The 23,044-nt window shown below is 31.7% G+C and overlaps 2 protein-coding genes across 5 annotated transcripts; one reads left to right on the forward strand and one right to left on the reverse strand.

Annotated features, from left to right (window-relative positions):
- Positions 1-704: 704 nt before the first annotated feature.
- LOC109802991 (chorismate synthase) lies at positions 705-8,152 on the forward strand. Of its 4 annotated transcripts, none has more exons than XM_020364435.3 (11): positions 706-1,645; positions 1,747-1,845; positions 2,040-2,239; positions 2,428-2,621; positions 2,819-2,924; positions 3,075-3,379; positions 4,537-4,567; positions 4,781-4,947; positions 5,473-5,554; positions 5,671-7,206; positions 7,834-8,152. In XM_020364435.3, the coding sequence occupies exons 1-11, from the start codon at positions 1,584-1,586 to the stop codon at positions 7,986-7,988; spliced, it is 2,937 nt and encodes a 978-aa protein (XP_020220024.2). In that variant the 5' UTR covers positions 706-1,583; the 3' UTR covers positions 7,989-8,152. The 4 variants fall into 4 exon arrangements, with proteins under 4 accessions (XP_029127995.2, XP_020220024.2, XP_020220026.2 ...); XM_020364437.3 differs by having other exon boundaries at positions 4,784-4,947; XM_029272162.2 differs by having other exon boundaries at positions 705-1,645; positions 4,537-4,947.
- A 3,041-nt stretch (positions 8,153-11,193) lies between these two features.
- On the reverse strand, positions 11,194-15,890 carry LOC109802236 (protein REVEILLE 3). Its single transcript, XM_020363515.3, has 8 exons — positions 15,587-15,890; positions 15,220-15,277; positions 14,338-14,461; positions 14,075-14,251; positions 13,817-13,945; positions 13,340-13,449; positions 13,090-13,149; positions 11,194-11,651 (listed from the first exon to the last, which is right to left on the reverse strand). The coding sequence occupies exons 1-8, from the start codon at positions 15,745-15,747 to the stop codon at positions 11,544-11,546; spliced, it is 927 nt and encodes a 308-aa protein (XP_020219104.1). The 5' UTR covers positions 15,748-15,890; the 3' UTR covers positions 11,194-11,543.
- Positions 15,891-23,044: the final 7,154 nt, after the last annotated feature.

The raw sequence follows: 23,044 nt of genomic DNA on the forward strand, positions 1-23,044 counted from the left end.
AGGTCGTTGTTGTTGGGGTACATCGTTAATGACTTCAAGAAAAAATACCATGTCACATAGATGCATAGGTGGATGTCACGTGAATGCCAAATTTTTTTAAACACCTGGAACCAGAACGGCCCGTTCTGAAACCAGAACGGGCCGTTCTGGTTTCAGAATGAGCCGTCCTGGTTCTAGGTATTTTCAAAAAATTTGGCATTCACCTGGCATCCACCTATGCATCTACGTGACATTCAAGTGACCAACAGTTAACTCCGTTTAAATAATTTGGATGTAAGTCCGACATTGCAACTAATTAATTTATTAGGGACCAAATTGAAACAAAAAATAAAAGTGGAACTAAATTGAAACAAACAATTATTATAAGGGACTAAAATACTATTTTAGCCGAATTATTTTTGATAAACCGTGAAAGTAAATTTTAAGCAACTTTTGTATTTTAATCACATAGTTATCACTTGTTTTTCTAAAAAAAGTATACGAGTCATTAACTGAATAACATTGCAAAATAAACTGGAGTAACCATAATTCCTATGTATAGTATGTTGTTTTTCATTACCAAGGATATATATAGTATAATTCTAGTAGAGTAAAAATTAAATATCATTTTAAAAGAGAGATTAAGACACTAATTATAATTATTACTAATAGTATTTATCATCGTAGAAGAAAAAAGGCATTCCTATCTCATAGGTTGCCGTAGATAATTATAATACCATAACATAATAGTAACAATTTTCTGTCTCACTTCAAATCTCTTTCTCTTCTCGCTCACTCCCTCTTCCTCCGCGATCCATCACTGCCAAATCTCCCCCAGATTTCGATTCCACACCGTTTCGGTGATTCATTTTCTCTGTAACCCTTGATCCACACAGGCCCTCTGTAAAAATCCAAAACCCTAGTTTTTCTTATCTTTTTTTTTTTTCTTTCTTTCTTTTCATGGCGGAGTTTTAGATTAGACACAAACCCTTCAATGATTATGGCCCCTTTCGCTCTTCCGTGGAACTATTTTTCATGGGTGTTCCGCAAATTTTTGAATTGAATCTCTTTTCCCCATGATTTCGTGTTCTGATTTTGTGGGCCATGAAATGTATATATCTATCTCGTGAATTTCATTGAAGGAGAGAGCGGTTTTCGTCTTGTTTAGGTGATGGGTATTGCGAATTTTTCACAAAGGAGGAAGCTTGGGAGGGTTTTGGATGGTGGGTCTTGTTGATTGAGTTGGATCAGTGACTGGAGTTTTGCCTGTGTATATTGGTTCTAGGTTCTGTTTTTTTTTTTTTTTTGCTTTGGAGAATTTCGTATCATAGATTGTAGAAGCGGATGATGGATAAGCAAGAATCGTCCTCGTGCTTGCACTAGAATAATTGAAGATTTTTTTTTTAATTGTGTTTGGTGTTGGGAGCAGAAGAGTATTTGCTTATAGTTTTCATGAGGCTGAGCTTGTGTTGTGAATTATATGACTGATGATGACTATTGACTAGTGCTGTTTGTGGTTGATACTTTGCATTATACATTGGTTGGGAATATTTGGCTATTTTCATCAACTTTGTGGAGAGGAATTATTGGGTTGAGAGAACAAAATGAGCTTTGAAGGTGAAGATCAGAGCTTGTTAGATCAGGCAACTGATCAAGGATTGCAAAAGTAACCTTTCTTATTTGATCAGCTTTTTGCTTGTTGTTTATGTTTTTCATCAAAATCAAAATAACACATGTTGTAACACTTACCTGCTTGTGCTGGTTCAGGAAGTTAAAAATTTCATACACAAGGGAATTTTTGCTATCGCTAAGTGGATTGGATATATGCCAAGAGTTGCCTAATGGGTTTGATCGATCACTTTTAAGGTAATGTTTGTTGTGCTGTATCATCTATTTCTACCTGGTATGATGGATGCAACTCAATGCTCTTCTGCTGGAATGCTGCATTATTCATTTCAATTATGTTGCATCTTTTTTATCAATTTGTGGTCTTCCATTATTGTGTTATGTATTGCTTTTGTAAGTGATATTTGTTTTTTATTTATTTGTTTGGGAAACAGTGAATTTGAAGATGCTTCTCAAGATCGGCAGAGAAGTACAGGTGGTTTGTCAATGCATAGTTTTAGTCGACGAAGTGAATATGGTTCATCTCCTCCCACTCGAGGGGATAGCTTTTCGCGGGGAATACATGGAAAATGGGAAACTCGATCTTCTGGACGATCTGATAAAGACAGTGATTCTCAATCTGAATGGGATTCAGGTTTTTACACTTGTTCAGCAAGAATATTCCTTTTTATAATGGAAGAATCCTTATTTATCTACAAATTACAACTGTTTGGATTGATATGATTTTCTCCCGTATAACTATGACATTGACATGTGTTGAAGTAGAAGTTTCTGCTGTAAAGTGTTCTTTTGATCTATTTCGTTGTTTGTGTCTATTTGCAGATTCTGGAAAACGTCTTGGCAACCAGTCTCGCAAATCTTGGCAAGGTCCTGAGCATGATGGGCTTCTAGGTAGTGGTTCTTTTCCACGCCCCTCTGGGTATACCCCTGGGTTGTCTGCTCCAAAATTTCGGGCTAATGATAACCACCAGCTAAATCGGTCCAATGAGCCTTATCATCCTCCTCGCCCTTATAAGGTTAGTTGTAGTTGTTATATCTCTGACAGCTGTATGCTGGCAACATTGCAATGTTGATTACTTCCAAAATGTCTCAATCAACACTCAAGTATGATATTCATTTAATGTGGTGATGCCATGGATAGTATTGAAATGGTATGTAATTTTACTAACTTCAATTTCTGGTACTTTTTTGTTTGGGTTTGGATACTTTCCAGGCACCTCATTCACGTCGGGAGACTAATGACTCTTATAATGATGAAACATTTGGTTCTTTGGAGTATACAAGTGAAGACAGGGCTGAAGAGGAAAGAAAAAGAAGAGGTAACCATTTGTTTTTAGAAGATATTGTGGGATGCAGAATTTCTTATTATTTATGGCTTTAGAAGATCTGTTTACCTTTATAATTAGGTTCATTGTTAAGTTTTTATGTTTAGTGAATTTTGGACTAAATGGATGTCAACTTTCTTGCAGCTTCTTTTGAATTGATGAGAAAGGAACAGCAGAAAACTTTCCAAGAAAAGCATAAGTTGAATCCCGGCAAGAATAAAGATGATTTTGACATAACTTCACTTGTTGACGATGATGAGAAAAAGATAGTCAGTAAGAGCAATGAGTCTGTGGAGCCTCCTACACTGGCAGCTTTAAGCCATGATGAGAAGTCTTCTGTTTCACAGACTCCTTCAGCAGCAAGACCACTTGTACCTCCTGGTTTTGCAAGTACAAAGATGGAACGGAATTTGACAACCAAAACACCCTTTAACACTCATGCAGCAGAGGTAACTGGTTAACTCTTCTAAATATCCACATCTTAGTTGTTGCCTTTTGTAGCTTATTTATTCTTAAAAGCTGTTATTTTTTGAATGTTAAGCTAAACAATTAGTTTCTTTGAATTAGGCATTCAACTTGGTTTCACTTCTAAATTTTTGATATTGTCTTTAATAACTGTTATGTCTGGTGGAGGGAATTTTTGTTATTACTGTTAATAATGATGATAGAAAGTTAGTATTTATTGTTTGAGAACGAAGTCCTTAGTGATATTTTGAGGTGGGAATATCATAGATGAAATTTTGTGGTGTAGTTCACCATAATTGCCCTGCAGACATAAATCTGTTAGAAAGTCACTAAAGGATTTCAAAGTGATGGTTGACTTGACTGTCTATCTTAGTCTTATAAAGTTATATAGCTTGAAAGTGAATGGTGGCTTTATTTGAGACACTAGTTTCTTCAATGCTGGGAATTTCAAGACACACCAAACCCTAGATTCTGACATCATAGCTAATTTTGATTTTAATGTTATTTTATTTGAAGCTTAGTTTCATTTATCATGATAATTTAAAAAAGTTTTAAGAGATTTCAAGGTTTTTATAGAGCAACCTCTAATCAAGGAAGAGTGCAAATGAGTAAGGAGATGGTTTGTTGTACTGACCTGTAATTTGACTGTCATTGGTAATATTGCATGAGATGATACAAGAGACTAAATTGTGGATGTGTGTTATACCAGTTGGCAAACCTACTGCTGAAATGTTTAATGTCCAAGTACGAAATTCCAATGTCAACATTTGAATTTTGTATGACAGAAAGGTTATATTTAGAGTCTCTACCTTAATTAGATTAGGATTTTGCCTCTTTGCCTATTTGATGCTGAATCAATATGGAGGACATTGTAGGATTTTGCCACATTATTTATTGCTCAGGCTTAGAACACGAGGACTCAGTTTAGAGTGAGAAGGGAGGTCTAATATCTCTCTAAATATTTACCAAGTTAACTTTTAAAACCATATAATAGCATAGCATGTGGACACCAGATTATGTGTTGATCTTTTGCTTGACATGTCACTTTATCACTGATAAATGAAGTATGCTTTATTATTATATATCCCATTATTCTTGGCTCTTTTTTAATACATATTTTATTCTTCTGATGCTTGCATAGGTTGGACAACTGGCACCTGGTGATACCAAAGGTAACCATGTATTTAATATAAATTCTGACAATAAAGAAGGACAATTATTAACCAAGCAAGCAGATAATGATCAACAGAATCTTCAAATTACAAATACAAATGTTTCAATTAACCATGAGAAAGAAAACATTTTAAATTTATCATCGGTTTTGGATATTCCCAAAATTAAAATCGGAATGGGTGATCAATTGAGGAAGAGATCTGCTCTTTCAGAAGTCTTGGAAGCATCAGATGACAATGAATTTATTCAACTTAATGCTGAAGTGAAAGGAAAGGAGGCCGTGGGAGCTTTCATTCCAGACAATTCAAATTCTATCCTATTCAAGCTTTTTGGTAATGCTTCAACACTAGACAGTGACAAATCTACTAGTATTGTTGAGGTAATTGTGAAACTTATTGGAATTTCCTTCAAGTAATATCAAGAAAGTGTTAACTGAACTTATTATCTGCATTCCATTATGCCTCATGTCCTTGGGGTTGATAAATATAGAAATGACAGCCAGCAGATATCTTTGTGAAAACAGATACTTGACTTACTTGGCTATATACGTTGTGGTTTGAACAAGTGTTTTGTTTTTCACTTTCATTCTATAGTACTCCCTGTGTCCCATAGAAGAGTTGTATTTGAAGAAAAAATACGTCGTGAAATAAGTGTATGTTAGCTTTTTAATGTAGTATTAAATTATTAATTGTCTATTTTCCATTTATACCTCATAATATTCTTTAAAAAATTATTATGTTGCTTCGTTTTTAGTAAAGAATATTAATTATAAGGTTAATTTTGTAAAATCACTATTCACTTTCATTTATTTATTAGTTTTTCTTGGTTTGTGTAAAACAATCTAAGACAACGGAGGGAGTAACATTTATTATGGATTTGATTATTTATGTTATTGCTCTTATAGCAGCCTGACCATAAAGCAGATGAGACATGGAGTCCACATGCCTTCCAATCATCCAAGTTTGCTCATTGGTTTGTTGAAGAAGGTATAGTAATAATTTATAGAAGTGCTTTAGTGCTTTGAATGTTTTTATGCTTTTCAATTTGTACTTTGTGATGTGATTTTAACTTATTTGTTCATTTCCTGTCCACCTTACTGCAGAAAAAAAGCCAGTGGATGATATGACACAGAGGCCAAATGACTTGCTCTCACTTATTGTTGGTGGTGAAAAAGGGGGATTGCAGACTTCTAATGTAGAAACATCTTACCTAAATCCTGAACCAACTAGTGAGCATATGACATCAAATGCAGCACATACCACCATTGACAACTCTGAGCAATTGTACAAGAGTGATAAACCAGAGGTTTTACCAGCAGTTCTTACATGTGAAGATCTAGAACAGTCAATTTTATCACAAGTTAGCGAAAATGGTTCATCACGTCAGCAGCCCATTCAGGATAAGGATTTTGATGCAAAAACTGAACTGTCAAATTCAATTGATAATCATGCATCCCAACACCTCCTTTCTTTGTTACAGAAAGGAACCTCACATAATGATATGGAACTATCGTCTATTTTAGATCCAATTGACAAGGTGCCTAACATTGAAGGAGTCACTACTGGAAACGATCTTGATAATCCTGGAGAAGCAAATGCAGATGTTTCCAATTCATCAAAGACATTGACACTAGAAACACTTTTTGGGTCAGCTTTTATGAAGGAGCTGCAGTCAGTTGGAGCACCCCTTTCTGTTCAAAGGGGTTCAGTTGGATCTGCAGGGGCTGATGTTTCAGAGTCTCTTTTGTTTCCTTTCCCTATGTCAGACAATGTTCACCCTCCTACAGGTGAACTTACCCTGAACAGGCATGGAAGTGGTGTCCTGCCATCGGAACAAACAAATCAACCTAAACCTAATAGATTTGAAGAGCAGTGGTTGGGCTATGGTGATTCTCAGGGAGATGTTAATTCGTCATTACTTCAGAGTGAACTTTCCAAGGCTAGTGGTTTCAATGGGCGTCGTGATATTCACCTTCCAGAAGATGATAACTTGATTGCAGCCAGTGATCCTCTGCAAAACTTTTTATCTGCTGGAAATTCAGTTAAAACAGATTTGTCCCAAGACACAACTGTTGACATTACTAGAAAACTGGCAGCTCTGAATTCTGCATTCAGAGATGAACGAATGATTACAAGAAATCAAGAAGGCCTAGCATACCCCCATGGTCCTTTTGATGTGAGGGAACCTGGTATTCCATATCAGAATCTTAATAATGCCCAACGACAGCTCCACCCTCAGTTGAATCACGGTGGTCCAATGTTTAATCAAATGGATTCTCATCATCCTCATATTAGTTCTTATATGAAGCTTCCAACTCCTGAGGGCATGGTTCATCATGATTCACCACCAAATCATCAATTTCCAGGAAATATGCTTCGTCCTCCTTTCCATCAACCAAGCAGTGGGCTATCTGGGTTTGATCCTCCTGTTCATCATTCTATGTTACAACAGATGCATATGCAGGGGAACCTTCCTCCACCTCATTTATTACGTGGATTCCCCCCAAGGGGTGCACCTATGCCAGCTCACCCCAACAATCCAATGTCAGGTTTCATGCAGGAACCAAACCCAATGCAAGGCTTCCCATTTAGTGGTCATCAGCATCCTACTTTTGGTGGCCCTGGAATGCAATTACAAGGTAAAACATTTGAGGTACATTAGTACATTACTAATGTGCTTGCTTTTGCATGATTATCGTAGCTAACTTGAATGCATAAAACATTTAATTCCATACACTTGGATGATTATGAAATATGAATTGTTTATCCTATTGGTCTATGTCAAATAAATAACACACTAAAATAATATTATCTGGTTTGTTATCCTGGTGTGCACCAAACATTTGATGAGATTAAAATTTATCTTGTTCTTATCATATTTTACTCTTATCTTATTTTATCTCATCTCATCTTGAATACCAAAGGGGTCCTTAGTCTGACCCTCCCATGACATGACATGGATACATCCACTAACTTGTGTGTACGCATGAGCACAACAATCCACACTTAGTGCACATAATCAGGTACATCTGTGCACACATTACATACCTATCCATCGGTTCAACAGTTCATTATTAGTTATTGCTTTGTTCCAGTTTACACAGTTGCTTCTAATTTCCGAACAAACTAACGATATTCATTCAAAGCCACGTAATCTAGTACACTTGGGTGGAAGAGATAATCTCTGATATTGATTTTTATTTTCTTGACTATCAGTCTCTTGCTCTATTTTCGATTCATGATTTTCTTTTTGGCTATTTTATTAGGTCCTGATGTTGGTGGTGGAAGAAATCATCCGGAAGCACTTCAGAGGCTTTTTGAGATGGAGCTGAGGTCAAACCCAAAGCCAATCCATGCTTCAGGTCACAGCCAGGGTGGGATGTATGGACAAGAGCTAGACTTGGGTTTTGGGTATAGATAGTGAAATGTCATTGTTGATGTGTATACTAGATTGTGTCCATCTAATGTTGTGCTGATCTATACCTCCTGCATGAAAGATGGGTTTCATATGATGCTTTTCTTTGGAAAAATTAGCTTCTGTAATTAATGAATTTTCATCAATTTGCATTTTGCCAAGGATTTCAATTTGCTGACCTTTTTGTTAACACAATCAAAGTGCTTCCAATATGGTCTTTAGAACAAAGACTGATGCTGTATGCGGGAGGAAAGCAATTTGATGTTGGAAGGAATTTTCTTAAGAAGGAATGTCTGGTCTGTGCCTGGTGATTATGTGTTTTGGGGCATGAAGACGTTGGTTACGATTCCTTCACATTTTATCTTTTGTTTAGACGGGTTATAAATGAGGGAAAATATATTGAAAAGAAAAGGGTGAGAAACTTGGGGGTTGTTTGGTTTCCCTGTTTTCTATTTTCATTTTCACTGAAAACAAAAATGTTTGTTGTAGTTTTTAAAAATATTTTTTTCTGAAAACATTTTCTAAATGAAGCACAAAATTGAAAATAAAAGAAGACATTTTCTTCATTTTCTTGAAAATAAAAACGGAGTAGAAAACACCGTGTCTCATTTGTAATTGTACGCTCTTTCTTCACGTTCTTTTATTTCTTTCAAGTTACTATGACAACTATTTACTCCTGGAAGTATCATCTTTCAACCACTTGCATTTGCTTGGTTCTCATTCTTCCTTTTATAAACCAGTTTTTTCCCCTCACTCTTTCCAAAGCCACGTTCTTGTTCTTTCCTCCCCAAATTTGCATGACACCAATTTTTTTCCCTCTATTTTTTCAAATTTGTAATGCATTTGTTTGAATTTGTTGCCGTACATAATTGATATTCTAACAATAGAGTTTGGGTATTTTCATTCCAGTAAATTCAACAGAAGGCTAATATACAAAATACTTCCTCTGTTTTTTTTTTTTTTTTCATTGTCGTTTTAAGGTTATGCATAAGAATTAAGAAAATAATTGATATTTTAGTGTTTCATAGTATTTATTACAACCTTTTGGGTGGTTGGAGAAGAAATAAGTATATTAAAAAATGAATAGACACATTATTTAATAAATATACATTAATTATTAAGGATAAAAATAAAAAAAATTTAATAAGTCATAATTTTAGAAAAGTGATAATAAAAAATAATAAAATATTGACAAAACGATTATGAAAAAAAGGAAAAAGTATATAAGGAGAGGAGGAAGGAATCTGCGAATATAATTTTATTGGGTACTTTTTTTGTCCTAATATAGTAATGTTATGGGTGCAAATCCATTAAATTAGGTTTGAGGTCTGCATAAATTATGTTGTATGATCATTACATAATATCTTTGATGTCGCATGACTAATACAAGTAGAAAAATGAACTACTTTATGTGCAGTTTTAATAAATCACTTTATCTCCTTATATGTGGGTTGGACACTTATTTTTAAAAATGTAGAAACAAATTTGTTAATAACAAATTATAAATACATGCATATTGTCAAAATCAGTTAAACCAAGCAAATTTTCTATGTTTTCAATTTTAGAGAATAGAAAATGAGAGTTAAAAATAAATATATTTTCTAAACTTGAAAATTTGAAAATAAAAATTATTTTCAAAAAATGAAAACAAAATAATTTTTCAAATCAAACACCTAAATTTGAATTTTTCTTTCTTCTAAATTAGACAGAACTCGCTAGAAAAAATATTTATAATTCACAATATGGCATTGTTTTCATGACAATGACACGACGTGTGATTGGAGAAATTTAATTTTAGCAAAAAAATGTTATTCGGAGTAGTTTTGTAATTTTTTTTTATAAAATAACTTCGTAAAATCTTAGGCAGTCAAACATACATGACTGATCTTTTGATAGTCCTAACCAATCCCAATGTGACATGTATTGACGCTTGATCAAGTGTCGCAAAGATTAATTAAAATTATCATAGTCTTGCATTATGAATAATTTCTTCATCACAATATAAACAGTTTCCACTTTTGGAAAAATGGAAACAACCAAGTTACTTTACTTCATAAGAATTAAAGACGGAAAAAAATCTAACTTATGTAGAACTTGATAAATATTTTATCAATATGCTATTTTCAAAAATGCGAATCATTAAACAGGCCTATCAAGGTGGTGGACTGGTGGGATGTTGATTATGACATTGGGAGTTAATAATTGAAAACTTTTAAGTAACTGTTAAATAAGATTTTTTCCATCATTAAATATCTCTTATTCTATATAATTTGCAAATGTAATGATTAAGATGATAAATGTTCCAATATATAACAATAAGTTTTTATTTGATGTCACAGCAATACATTTTAGATAAGCAATAAACCTAAAGTGGGTGTTGAGTTGACGGGTAAATTGTTCTACAAGTATAATTTTATGATATCAACAAATTATGTGTTACTTGTCTTTAAGTATCTTTCTATCTCACTAAATTTGCATAACTCAAATAATTACAATAACTATTAATTATTGATCTATAATCTTCTCTTATCCTAGTTAATTAATGCGTCTTTTTCCTAATTTGATAAATCTCATTTGCTACAAAACTTATCGCATTTATACAAGTTCTCTCCCCTATTATACGAAAAAGGTAAATAATATTCCTTTATTAGTAGAAATAATATAAGTAAATTTTATCTTTTATTTTACATTAAATTTTAAACAAGGTCGAATTTTTAACAATCTATTTTCTGTAACATCACTTCTAGCTAAATCTTTTACATAGATGTATAAACACGAAAACAATTCTTGCTAAATCTCTAAGTGTAAGTATATTGTTCAAAATAGAGAATTTAAAATCTTATTCTTTAACTCTTGAGAACAAAAAATAAGCCAGAATTCAAAAAAAAAATCTATATACATAAATTATAATATCCACGTCACCCTTTGAATTCTTTTTATTATGAACAAATCATAATTGAAATGAGAAACCTTTTTTTACAAGTCATGATCAATAATTTGTTTTCATTCTCAAGTGTTATAAATAATTTGTAGATTAGCATTTAAAATAATTATGAATAATTTAAAAGTATTCATTTTACAATGCATATTTTCTATAATTATAAGAAGAAAAAAAATGCTAATTATATGCACACCGTTGAAGATATTTTTGTTTGATGTTGCCAAGAAAATAAAGGGTAATTTATAAAATTGAAGTAGTTTAGTGCAAAGCTTTTAATCAATGTAACTTAATATAGGATGATATATTTTATTGGTTTATATACAACACAAGGAGCACCTCCTAAGACTATTCTGTACATTGCAACCTACAAAGGTCACCTTAGCAGGACTCTCATTATCCTGCATTCCTAGGATAACCATCTTCATAAGATACACTCAAAAGCCTAAAGGAAAGTACATCACACACACACACTTGCACACATGAAACACCCTACAAACTGTTAGTAAAACCTGTAATCCTTACCCCTCTTGTGCCTAATATTTCACCATTTGGTGCTAGTGGTACCTGAAGGAAACTTTATTGTGTTTTTGAAAAATATTTAAAATCTGTTTCATGAGACCTTAAGCAGTTAAGACAGCACTCTCTGATCTGCCAGTAAGGGAGTTTCTGAGATGACTACCGGATTTTCCTTTCTCCAAGTTAGCATTGTATGATGACAGCAACCTTTTCTGCATTAATTCCAAATGTTTGGTGAAAAGTGAATCATTTGAATATTTTATGATGTCATATTTTGGAAAGTCAAATGCTATAAGCCAATAAATGATATCAGGATTTTATTCAGCAAAATGATAGGAGAATGAATACTTGCGGCAAAAGAACATGGAGAACACATGTGCTAAATATGAATTTTTTATTTGTTATGAAACTAAATCTAGAGTAGCTAAATTGATTAAAAACAGCTAAATGGAGGGAACAACTTTATTGAATGAAGAAATCTGAATAGGGAAAAAGAGGCTCTCTTGCTTGGTTGTATTCTTTCTCTATTATTATCCCCCTATTTGTCTAATTGAGTCTCTTCTAACTAACTGCCCTTTGTCCCTAACTAATTCTAATCACTTCTCTTTATTCTACCCTTCTAGTTCTACCTAACACACAGCATGGGAATAATATGCAGCTGAAGAAGACAATCCCACTTAAATATGGAAAATGTTATCGGGTGCCCTTAGGTCACTAGTTGAGGAAACAAATGTAGAAAGTATGTGTAATAAAAGGACAAAAATGTTATTATTTGAAAATGTAAAAATCATTTAGAGCATGTTTGCAAACAAGTTTAAAAGTGTTTTTGAAAACTTCTCTATTGAAAATAAAGAGTGTTTCTCAGTAAAAAAGTTCTCAGAAGTACTTTTAGTTTGTATCCAAACAAACTCTTAAACTTATTTTTTAAGTATTTGAAAGAATTTAACATAACTTATTAAATACTGCTTTAAGTAATATCCATTAAATTAACACAGTAATTCTTCTTCCATTTAATTGCCTGACTGGCATATGTATGTGCATGTGAAAATAGCATCTGTGCTTTATGTGACATGGTGAAAGCATGGTGACAAGGAAATGTTCTTTTAATGGCATAATATCCACAATTTGCTCAGGAAAGTGCAAACTGACAGCTATGAATGAATTTCAGATCATTGCTAAATCAGATACAATCAGAAATGGAAATTTGAAAATGCTTATTTTGTTATTGACAGCCTTAAACAATGTTGCATTACAACACCATAATTATAGGCAAATGCAAACAATATAATTGAACTTTTTTGTTTTGTGCAAAGAAAAGCATCCACTATGAAAAAATCAAAGATTAATTCGGCATCATAAACTCTATCAAAATAAGTGTTAAGAAAAAATTCTATAGTCCCAGATCTAAGCCTTACACTGAAGTTTCCGGCAAAAAAAAAAATACCAAGATTGCAAAATCAGTATTTTGATGGTATTAACATAATCAATCACACAGTTGAAAATATCATATCAAACAAGCATCATAATATATAATAAATGAAGCAGAAGATCAAAACATGAAAGAGGCATCAAAATAGATTCATGTGTACAATAATTACGTCCATAAAAAAAGAATACCAAAAGAAGCGCGGTATTAGGAACAAATCTTACATCATTCTCAAATTCAGGACTCCTTAAATTGGTGGAGAGGTTTCTCATCAATAACAATACCTGCATAAGAAAAAAAACCATGTAAGTCCCATATACATTGGCCTAGCAATTAAATCATAAACATTAGATTTTCCTATCAAGTATAGTCTGATATCTCAATCCCTGGATACTCACCAAGTCACCATAGAAAAAAAGGGAAAAGAAAAGAATGATACGAAGCCAAAGAAAGTAGAGGACTTAGATCACTTACAGTTTCCACATTTATTGGATCCATCTGCTTCAGCGTCTGTAGATGATTAGTTGCTTTTGGATCAAATACACTGCCAATAAAGCTATAGACTTGTGCAAAATCCGGCATTACTGTTCAGTAGGACAGGTGAATTTGTCAAGAGAAGCATGAAAAAAATCATGAACACACTAATAAAACAGATGTTCAATAGTTGGAACACCAGGTATCTTGCATGCCACACATCATGATGAACTTAATAGTACTAACATTTCTCTTTATAGAAGAGAAAAAATGAGTTGAACAATAGTAAATGAATAAAATAGAGCTTCATGTTCCAACTCCTTAGAATGATAATGGAATGCCTTGGTCAAATTGAAATACTTTTTTTTAGATCATAGATAATTTTCATTGAACAACAGTAAATGAATCTAAACCAACACTTTTCAGACAATTTCAGGTTGAAGCAAATTGAAATATGAGCCAAAAAAGCATTCCTACCTTTAATTGGCTTTCCTTGGTCAGCCTGATCTGTGTGTTTGCTACTTGGCCAACCCCTAGGAGTGCTCTCATTACTACTGCTATAGCAGTGATTGAAAGGAATGGCTTGTTGACTCAACATCCTATCATCTAACCATAAAAATGAAAATTCATGTTAACATAAGTTTCCACATATCTAAGTTTGTCATAGAATAAATACAGAAAAGTTCATATACAATTTAAGATTAAAAACAAAAAAAGATTCAGGCTAAAGAAAACCTTTAGTCACTTGAGGAAGACTGACTGGTGGTGTAACGTTATAATTCCAAGATGGCAATGGCACACTGCTAACTGGAGTTCTAAGCACAGATGATGAGTCTGGCCTATAAATGTATGATGATTCAGATAGAGAAGATGAAGACTGCAATGGCCTCTTAACTTGGGGTATAGTAAGAGCTGATAAAATGCAAACAATAAAAGAGTTATTTATAAATTGACTAAGGTCACAGATACCTGAAATGAGGTTAGCCACACACACTAACCATTTTTAGAAGCTTTTTGTGGGTATGGATGAGCAGCTTTTCTCTTCGGACGAGGGGGAGGTACATGTTCACTTGTGCCATTCTTCTGAACTTTCATGAAATACTTCTGTGCATGACTCCTTATCTGCCAAAAAGAGGAAGGGGAGCAAACAATCAATTCTGAAGTTTTGTATAATGTTATGGGTAGAATTTATAGTAATCAATTCATCAGCATGCAGAACTCAGGTAACTAAAGTTTGGGGTTTCAATTAGCATTTTTCTGGAAACTATCATGTCAACCTTTGCTCATTTTATGAGATCTTTTTTTTCAAAGGTATTAGGCATGTACCCCAACCAACTGTCAGAACCTAACCCTTTTAAGATGCCAAAAATCACTAAAGTAGGTATAAGTTCTCTTAAAGTGCTTTATCCATACACACCACTAGAAATCAAACCTCCACCAACATACTTAAGATAGACAGTTACCTACAAACTATAATCTCTTGATAAGGTTTTGTTATTCATACTATAATTTTTTTTTGGTGAATATTCATATCATTCATTACATCTCATATTTATCTTCTTCTTTTTTCCTCTTTCTCTAACTTATAAAATTTATGGACAATTTATAGTGCGAATAACATTCCTCTTAACACAATCTTAATGCCCTATACCACTAAGGTAGTTTAGTTCAATTGGTTGAGCAGTATGCGTGAGTTATTGTAAGTCCTAGATACCAGGTTCAATTCCTACAAATTAAAAAAACAACCTATGCTAATTAATGACATTAAGGCCGAATAAATTTCTCCAACTACTCAATCTAGGAATAAGAAAATGTGAAATAACCAATAAATGTTCAATTGTCAATTTTGACGCTCACTTCTTACTTGTATATAAAGTTACCTGGATTACTGTTTTTGAACCTACAAATGCTTCTATCTTCTTCCAGTCACGGTCGAATCTGAAATCAGTCAGAAGAAACACAAAGGAGAAAAAAATATAAGAAAAATGAACAAACAACAAAAAAGAAAAGATTTTTAGACCCCCCACCCCCCCTCAAATGAAAAAAGAACCCAAAACCAAAAGGGTCTCTACACTGCAGCAAAAATCGCAAACACAAAACTCCTGCACTAATAGAACCCAAAATTCACCCATCATGATCAGCAAAACATAAACACAGCATCCAAACAAGTCTCACATCACATAATCAACACCAAATAGAAACTTGAACACCATGAATGGAAGAGTAAAACAATTATAGAACACATACAAGTGAAGAGCTTCTAGAAACTTGTCATGCTCTTGGTCGGTCCAGTTCTCTCTGGACTTGGTAATGGTATAAGGCTTTCGGATCTTCTTATTGGGAACCTCCATGTTGAAGGTGTCGAAGAAGTGAAAAGTTTGAGGAGGGTTTGGGTTGAGGGACACCATAAATAACACTATGAATGTCTTCAACAACCTCTTTAGCCGTGAAAACTTGTTTGTGTTTTGATAGCTATGCTAAGTTAGAGAAGTTGAGTGGGAATGAGAGGCAGTGATTTGAACTTGGTTTTTCCACAAGTTGGAACCGACTTTTTCTCTATCCCTTTATATACACACAGAAACAAGGAAAGACATGTGGCATCAGTGTGTGGCGTGTTATTCTTTCTGAGAAAATAACGTTTGAGGTTGAGCCAAAAAGAAGGTTTTCTTTTTTTCTTTTTTCAAATTTAGATGGACTCTGTAGTGTATGTTGTTAATTAGGGGTGGGTATATGGACTTGAGTCCGCGGACCGGTCCGTAAGTCCGCGGACTTCACGGATAACGGACTCATTTTTTTTAATCCGTATAATTATACGGACTTTCTAGGCCCGGCTTGTTTAGTCCGCGGATTTTGCGGATTTAATCCGCGAGCCCGCGGATTACCCGTTTAAATGTGGACTCAAATTTTTTTATTGGAGATGGTTGATTATATTTGATAGATGTAATTGGACTTACAAATATTTTATGTTTGTTTTTAAGATATTAATTAAGACTTTATGTTTTAAGGTATTTAGACTTTGATGTACTGGCTTTAATATTTGGTTAATAGTTGGTATGCTTGGACTTTAAATTTTAAAGGCATTGAGACTTAAATATTTCTATTAGAAATTTAGAATGTGTAAACTTTGTTATTTAAGACTTTGATTTATTATTTACAATGTTTGATGATATTATTAGAAGTATATTTATATGATTTTATATTTTTTTTTCCTCATGTTTTCATAGGTTAAATAAAGGAAAAGAAATTCAAAATCTGAGTCAATATTCATTTAAACAATTTAGATTTAATTGGGTCCGCGGACTTATTCGTTTATCCGCGGGCTTCACGGGCCAGATACGGACTTGAAGATTTAGTCCATTTATTTCGTGGACCGGATTTATCCGGCCCGTTAAAAATGCGGACTTCGCGGACCGGGCCTTAAACGGGCCGGACCGGTCCGCATACCCACCCCTATTGTTAATTTATAAAACGACAAAACTCACTGCAATTCTTTATGAACTATTTGTCTGTTCTTCCATGAAAATTAAAGTTCTTGTGAATAATTTATGTTAATTTGAAGGTGAAATTTTAGATGAATAACCGTAACAACCGTCACCCATGTGAGGATTTGTGTTAGAATAATTATTGAATATGTTGTTAAAATAAATAGTTGATTGAAAGGAAACATATAATTACTTTTTTATTTTACTTATTTTTGTGATGAATCGATAAGTTACCACACTTATTATGGATAAATCACAACAAGTAAAAGTTAAAATATGTTTAAATCATATATTCAAATCAACTTGCAAAGATAACTAATTATTGATGCATAAGGTAAAATGGATAGAATATATATAATTTACAAAATTCAGTACATATATTATAATCTAAATAACTACATAAATATCTTCTAGATAGTTGATCGAGAACTCCAAAAATATGACTCCACCATAATAGTCATACAAAATAAGGCACTTCCAGCATGACTAAATACCATTATTCTAGTTAATCATCTAATCTTACCCTGTTCACTTATCAAGTATAGTCATAACAATTCTAATCACTAGGAAAAGAAGGATAAACTCATGAAAGAGACAACATACAACAATTACAACAAGGACAACAAAATTCTATATCAACAATAGTACAATACATAACTTAACAACATGTTCAATATTTATCAACTTCAAATTTACTCAATATTTTAGCATATGTCCTATAATCGAGGTGAATAGTTTAAGTGACTTGACCTTACCAAATTGCAGCATTAGACATATCTCAACCAAATTAGGTATAGTACAACATTGGGTCTAAAAGAAAGTCAGGTGTAGACAACTTAATTTGATTTATCAGGTTTTGTCACTTAAACTAGGAAGTATGATACCATGTTAAGGTAAAATAGTTTGGATATGAACCTACCACGGTGTTAGCTTGCAACATTAAGTCACCCATGGGATTAGCTCACTAATTACCCTCCAAATATCACAACCCTCGAATACTAAGTTAGGGACCAAGTCCCTGATTTCATACTTTACTCGGTTAGTTACTTAACTAGGATATGGTTTGACTACCTCCATATCAATACATATAAACACTAGAGGGAAATCAACTTTAAAACAACATAATTCATCCTTAGCATCTATGTATCTCATCTGAGACATGTATCTCAATCACATGTCTATGATTACATAACTTTAGCAACTATACAACATATAACCTACAACTTAACATCATCAATTCATCTATCAACTTACAACATAGATATTCATCATCATATATTATCATACATACATCATAATCATCAATATTTCATTGATAGTTCATCATAAGACAACAAGCATGTAATAAGCATGTGGAGCCTGACACTACTCAAACGGCGCCTGACGCCATTGAGACATAGAGTTCCTTGTCTTGTCCATGTCTGATATCACACTACTCATGCCTGGCATGGTTGAGTTAGAGAGTGCTCCACTCTCTCGTGCCTAGTGTGGAAAGATCCACTTCCAAGCTCAATGTTCGGCAGTCTCCCAAAAGTCTCACGTTCAATGCTAGTCCAACTCGAGACTATTTCCCCTTCTCATAATCAATGCCACTAATCTTGTGCCCGACGTGGAGAAAAGGGGAACCCTCTAGTTGAGTTGTGTCTAACGCTATAAAGGCACGTCTAGTGTGACATTAGTTATGCAATTATGTAGAACTGATTTTGAACCAAAACCTTGCACACAACAACCCAAAGACCAACATTTTGCAACATACAACAATTATACGATACATATACATCAAGATTTCACAACCAAAGCAACATACAACCATACATCAAGGATTCACCATGAGCGAAAGCTTCCCAGCTTCAAGAAACCTCAGCCAACAACTTAGCTACCAAGGAATCAACACATAATACGAAATTAGTGACCTTGTAATCAACATTCATATTACATTGAAATTTAAGAGCAAGCTTCCCTTACCCTATGGTGAACTAAAATTTGTCCGAGAGACAGAGAAGGGAAAAGCTCCGCACAACTTTGAGCTTATTTTGCAACACAACTACTTAGAACTTCTCACGACTATTGATTAGTTACATAGAAAGAAGGGCTCTAGGAGAAGGAAAAAGGGAAAACTCTCTTTCTCTATCCTCAAAACAAAAAATAAAAGGCCATAAAAGAAAATATTTCTATAAGTCCCTTGAGTTCAACTAACATGAATTTTACAATTTTAATAATATATCTATCAATTTTTTAAATTTTATGTGGATGGAAGACTTTTTTTGACTTTTTATCTTAGAATTCATCAATATTTAATGTTAATCAACATTCTTTATATTATCGAATAAAATTTTAGTTTTGATTAGAGAATGATATTAATAACTAGTAAGGTATTACATTTTAAGTTTTACTATTATTTTTAAAAAAACTTAATACTAGTGTTTACTTTTGGGATTTTATATATTTTCATTTTATGGTTGATGATAACACGTACATAAGGTTTTAAGATACGATTCCTGGTTGTGGTCATTATTGCTGTGATTTCATTCGAATTCCTGATATCGTAAAAATTAATAGATAAATCCAATTAATATGGTCACAAATTCACAATGCTGGTATAAAGGTCAAAGAAAAATACCTTGAAATTGCGGCTGAAAATTTATCGTTTTTAAAATTATGACAGGCAATATGCATTTTTGTTTTCAGTGCAGCTTTGTATGATAAACTTGACCAACTATTTTTAAAGTGAAAAAGTGAGAAAATTTATATGCACATATATTTTTTAATTGTTTATATATGTATATTTAAACCAATTTTTGAAGAAAAAAATTGTTTGTATCACTGATACAAGTGGTAGAGTTAAGGAGACAAGCTTTAAGGTGCAGATTGAATTTGATACTCCAAACCATTAAGAAGATATATAATCATTATTAAAAACAATAAGATATTATAAAATATTAATAAAATAAAATTCTATTACTCAAACTAATTTTTAAAAATAAAAAATGTTCAATATCAATATTTAACTTATTTAAATTTAAAAAAAATGCTCTGTTCGTTTAACTTATTTTATATATTAATAAAGTAATCATTCATCAATTAAATTAATGTTTTATTAAATAATTTCATAATTTATATATTTATATTTATATTTTAAAATTAAAGTAATTTTTTTTTATGATTTATCTTTTTTAAAGTATTTATACAATGTACCTATGGATAATATAGATACTGTTAAAAATAATAATAAAGATGAAGTAACAAATATGAATTATAAAGTTGTCACACCCACGGAAAAAAAAATATTATAAAGTGAGGTATATATTTCAAAAGGTACAATATAGATATATAGAACGTAAATTATGGATATAGGATCTCATTCGTTAATTTTCATTTTCTTTAATAAACTCAACATTGAAATATTTTTCTTAAGTTAATTATTTCAAGTATTTTGACTCGCTGGATGCAGAATAAAGGTATAAGTAGTACACGTACTAGGAAAAGAAGTCACTAACTAGAAAGTATCTTAAACATCACTAAACTCAAAATATCTTTTTGTAAACATAGAAAGAAAGCAAGTTTTTAAATGGCATTGAAGAAGTATTGATACTGCAAATGTAATAAATACTAACATGAAAATTCCTAGGTTGACTTTATCCATTATGAAAATAATACTATCTTATTTTTAATGTTTTAGAAATTGGATTGGATATTTAATTATAGTTGAATTGTTCAAGGCATTAATTCAATATTTAATAATTTAATTATAGTTGAATTGTGGTTTAATATTAATAAAATAATAATAATATTTAAATAATATATAAAATCATATTACATAAATAAAATATTATTTTATATATTTTAATTTGTTTAAAATACTTATAAAAGTCTAAATATAATATTTAAGTTTAAATTTTAATAAAATATAATAATATATATTAATACTATTATATTTAGAGTAGAAAATTTTTAAATTAATATGATATAAAATATAAAATATAAAATATCATGATATAAAAATTATAAATTAATATAAATGACTAAATTGTATCTTTATAAGAAAATTATCAAAAATAAAAAATAACATAATTTATTATAATTTATAATTTATATTAAATATATATTTATCATAAAAATATTTTAAAAATTTTAGGAAAAAACATTTTTTTAATAAAGTGTCGATTCAATCTGACTTTCTAGATTAGTTTTTATCGATGTTGAAATTGTCTATATAGTTTTTCACTGATTTTTTATACATTAATTTTATAGTTGTTTCAAATTAGTTATTAATTTGATCGGTTAAACCAGTCAATCCAATTCGATCTTAACAACATAATTATTACCTATAAAACATGAATCTATGTTAGTTTGTCCCTTAGATGGGGTTGGGTTAGGCAAGAGGGAGGGATCATAATAAAAGCTAATTAAAAGTTAGGTTTAAATTTAAGAGGAGTATCAACATTAACTTTGTGGAGTTCTCTACCAATTTTTCATCATAGAATAATAAGGTCTATGTGAAGGTCAAACACTATTTAAATATAGAAAATCAATTCTAAAAACATAATATCGTTCATGTATTGTAAGACAAACCTTCAACTATAGAAACTTGGTTATAAAGTATGCAAATAGGAGTTTAACTAATCTATTGAAAATTAGATAAAAAAAAAATTTATAAAAAGATATTTACGATTAGTGTCTTGATTATGCTAAAGAGAGGATAAATTACTATTTATTTCATGTGGTTCAAGCCATTTTAACTTATAATATATCGATATTAATTTGTAAGGCTATGGGTCAAGAATGATTAAATTACATGAAAATCCTTAACTACAAGTGGAAGTTACCAAACAAAGCTTTTAGGTTGGAAGTGTTGGAGTTGTTGAGAATCCATGGTCTATGAGATGGAAATTATCAATATGGTGAAAAGTTGCAATTGATGTCTCTTAAGATCATAGTTTTAAAACTTGGCTCGGATCGGTCAGTTTGACTGAGACTTACGTGTTCCACTGGATGGAACTAGAAATTAAATCAGACATGTCTATAACTTGGCGTTGACATCATTAACCTGATTAAAACTAGAATAAACTCATTAAAACTGGTTGAACTAGTTCTTGGTAACCTTCTAAATCTGTGTGCTGGCTCATGGGTTAAGACTATTATTTGCTACAATTACATGGCCCAAGGCTTGAGACTGCTACCTGCCAAACTTGAACCTTATCCATGGCATTAATTAGAAACACGTTACACCACTAAGTTACATATGAGACCGTTTACTTAAATAGTAAACCTATCTAAACTTATTTCGTTCAATATCTTATATTTTACATCAAATTTTAATAATTCAACTGTTCAATATCCCTCAATTTAAATTAATAAAATGAAATATCAAATGGTTTTAAATTTTTTAAAAATTTGCAGACCTGATCTAGAATCTTTAAATTTAACAGTTAAATTGTTAAAATTTAATATAGAACATGAGTTATTGAATATAGTAAGTTTTTAAACTATTTAAATAATTTGAATGACCACTAAATTAACATACTATGTTGTTATACAATTGACTTAAGTAATTTATCTAATATATTTTTTAACTTAAAATTATATAAATAATTTGTTATTATTTATGTGTTCAATCTATCTATAACTTAGTTACTTTATTAGTATTATATTGACTATAACTTTTTAGAGTTTTTTTTTTTAAAATAAAGTATGAATTTTATTGAAATTTATATGTATATAATATATATGATATAAATATTTTTTAAAAAATTAATTAAAATTAGATCATATGATTTAATTAATAACTTACTTGTCTGATTGCTAATTCATTAACTCAATACCATGACCAATTTAATAATCAGTCCAATTTTTAGAAGATTGTTTTATATAATTAAATGAATGGGAAATGCTTTTAAAAGTGGAGAGTGTAACTTAAATATCGCATAAATATCTTTTAAAAGCTATACTTCTATGGGATTTCTTTCTGGCAAAAATATCTTAGATATTTCGGAATAGATAAGGTGACACGGGATTTCGCATTGCTTAGGTTACCACGTGTTAGATCTAGGCACGACGTGAATGACGCAACATTTCCGTAAATCTCTCATATTTTAACCGTTCATCATTTTGTCGGACATTAGAATATAAATGTTCTTCGACATTACGAACATGGTTTGGTCCCAATAAATGCATCATCCATTATAAGCGTAAATGTTAATCACGTAAATTTTCAAAGTTCATG

The sequence above is a fragment of the Cajanus cajan genome, chromosome 4 (genome assembly GCF_000230855.2).
Source record: "Cajanus cajan strain Asha chromosome 4, NIPB_CcT2T_4, whole genome shotgun sequence".
Taxonomy (NCBI): domain Eukaryota; kingdom Viridiplantae; phylum Streptophyta; class Magnoliopsida; order Fabales; family Fabaceae; genus Cajanus; species Cajanus cajan.

Excerpts from the sequence above, each read along its gene's own strand:
- LOC109802236 (XM_020363515.3), bottom strand. The coding sequence starts at position 15,747 with ATGGTGTCCCTCAACCCAAACCCTCCTCAAACTTTTCACTTCTTCGAC. Across the intron at positions 15,278-15,586 it reads TTTCTAGAAGCTCTTCACTT|ATTCGACCGTGACTGGAAGA; the intron begins GTATGTGTTCTA and ends GACTGATTTCAG. Across the intron at positions 13,946-14,074 it reads TCTTCCTCAAGTGACTAAAG|ATGATAGGATGTTGAGTCAA; the intron begins GTTTTCTTTAGC and ends TTTTATGGTTAG.
- LOC109802991 (XM_029272162.2), top strand. The coding sequence starts at position 1,584 with ATGAGCTTTGAAGGTGAAGATCAGAGCTTGTTAGATCAGGCAACTGAT. Across the intron at positions 1,846-2,039 it reads TTTGATCGATCACTTTTAAG|TGAATTTGAAGATGCTTCTC; the intron begins GTAATGTTTGTT and ends TTTGGGAAACAG. Across the intron at positions 2,622-2,818 it reads ATCCTCCTCGCCCTTATAAG|GCACCTCATTCACGTCGGGA; the intron begins GTTAGTTGTAGT and ends GATACTTTCCAG.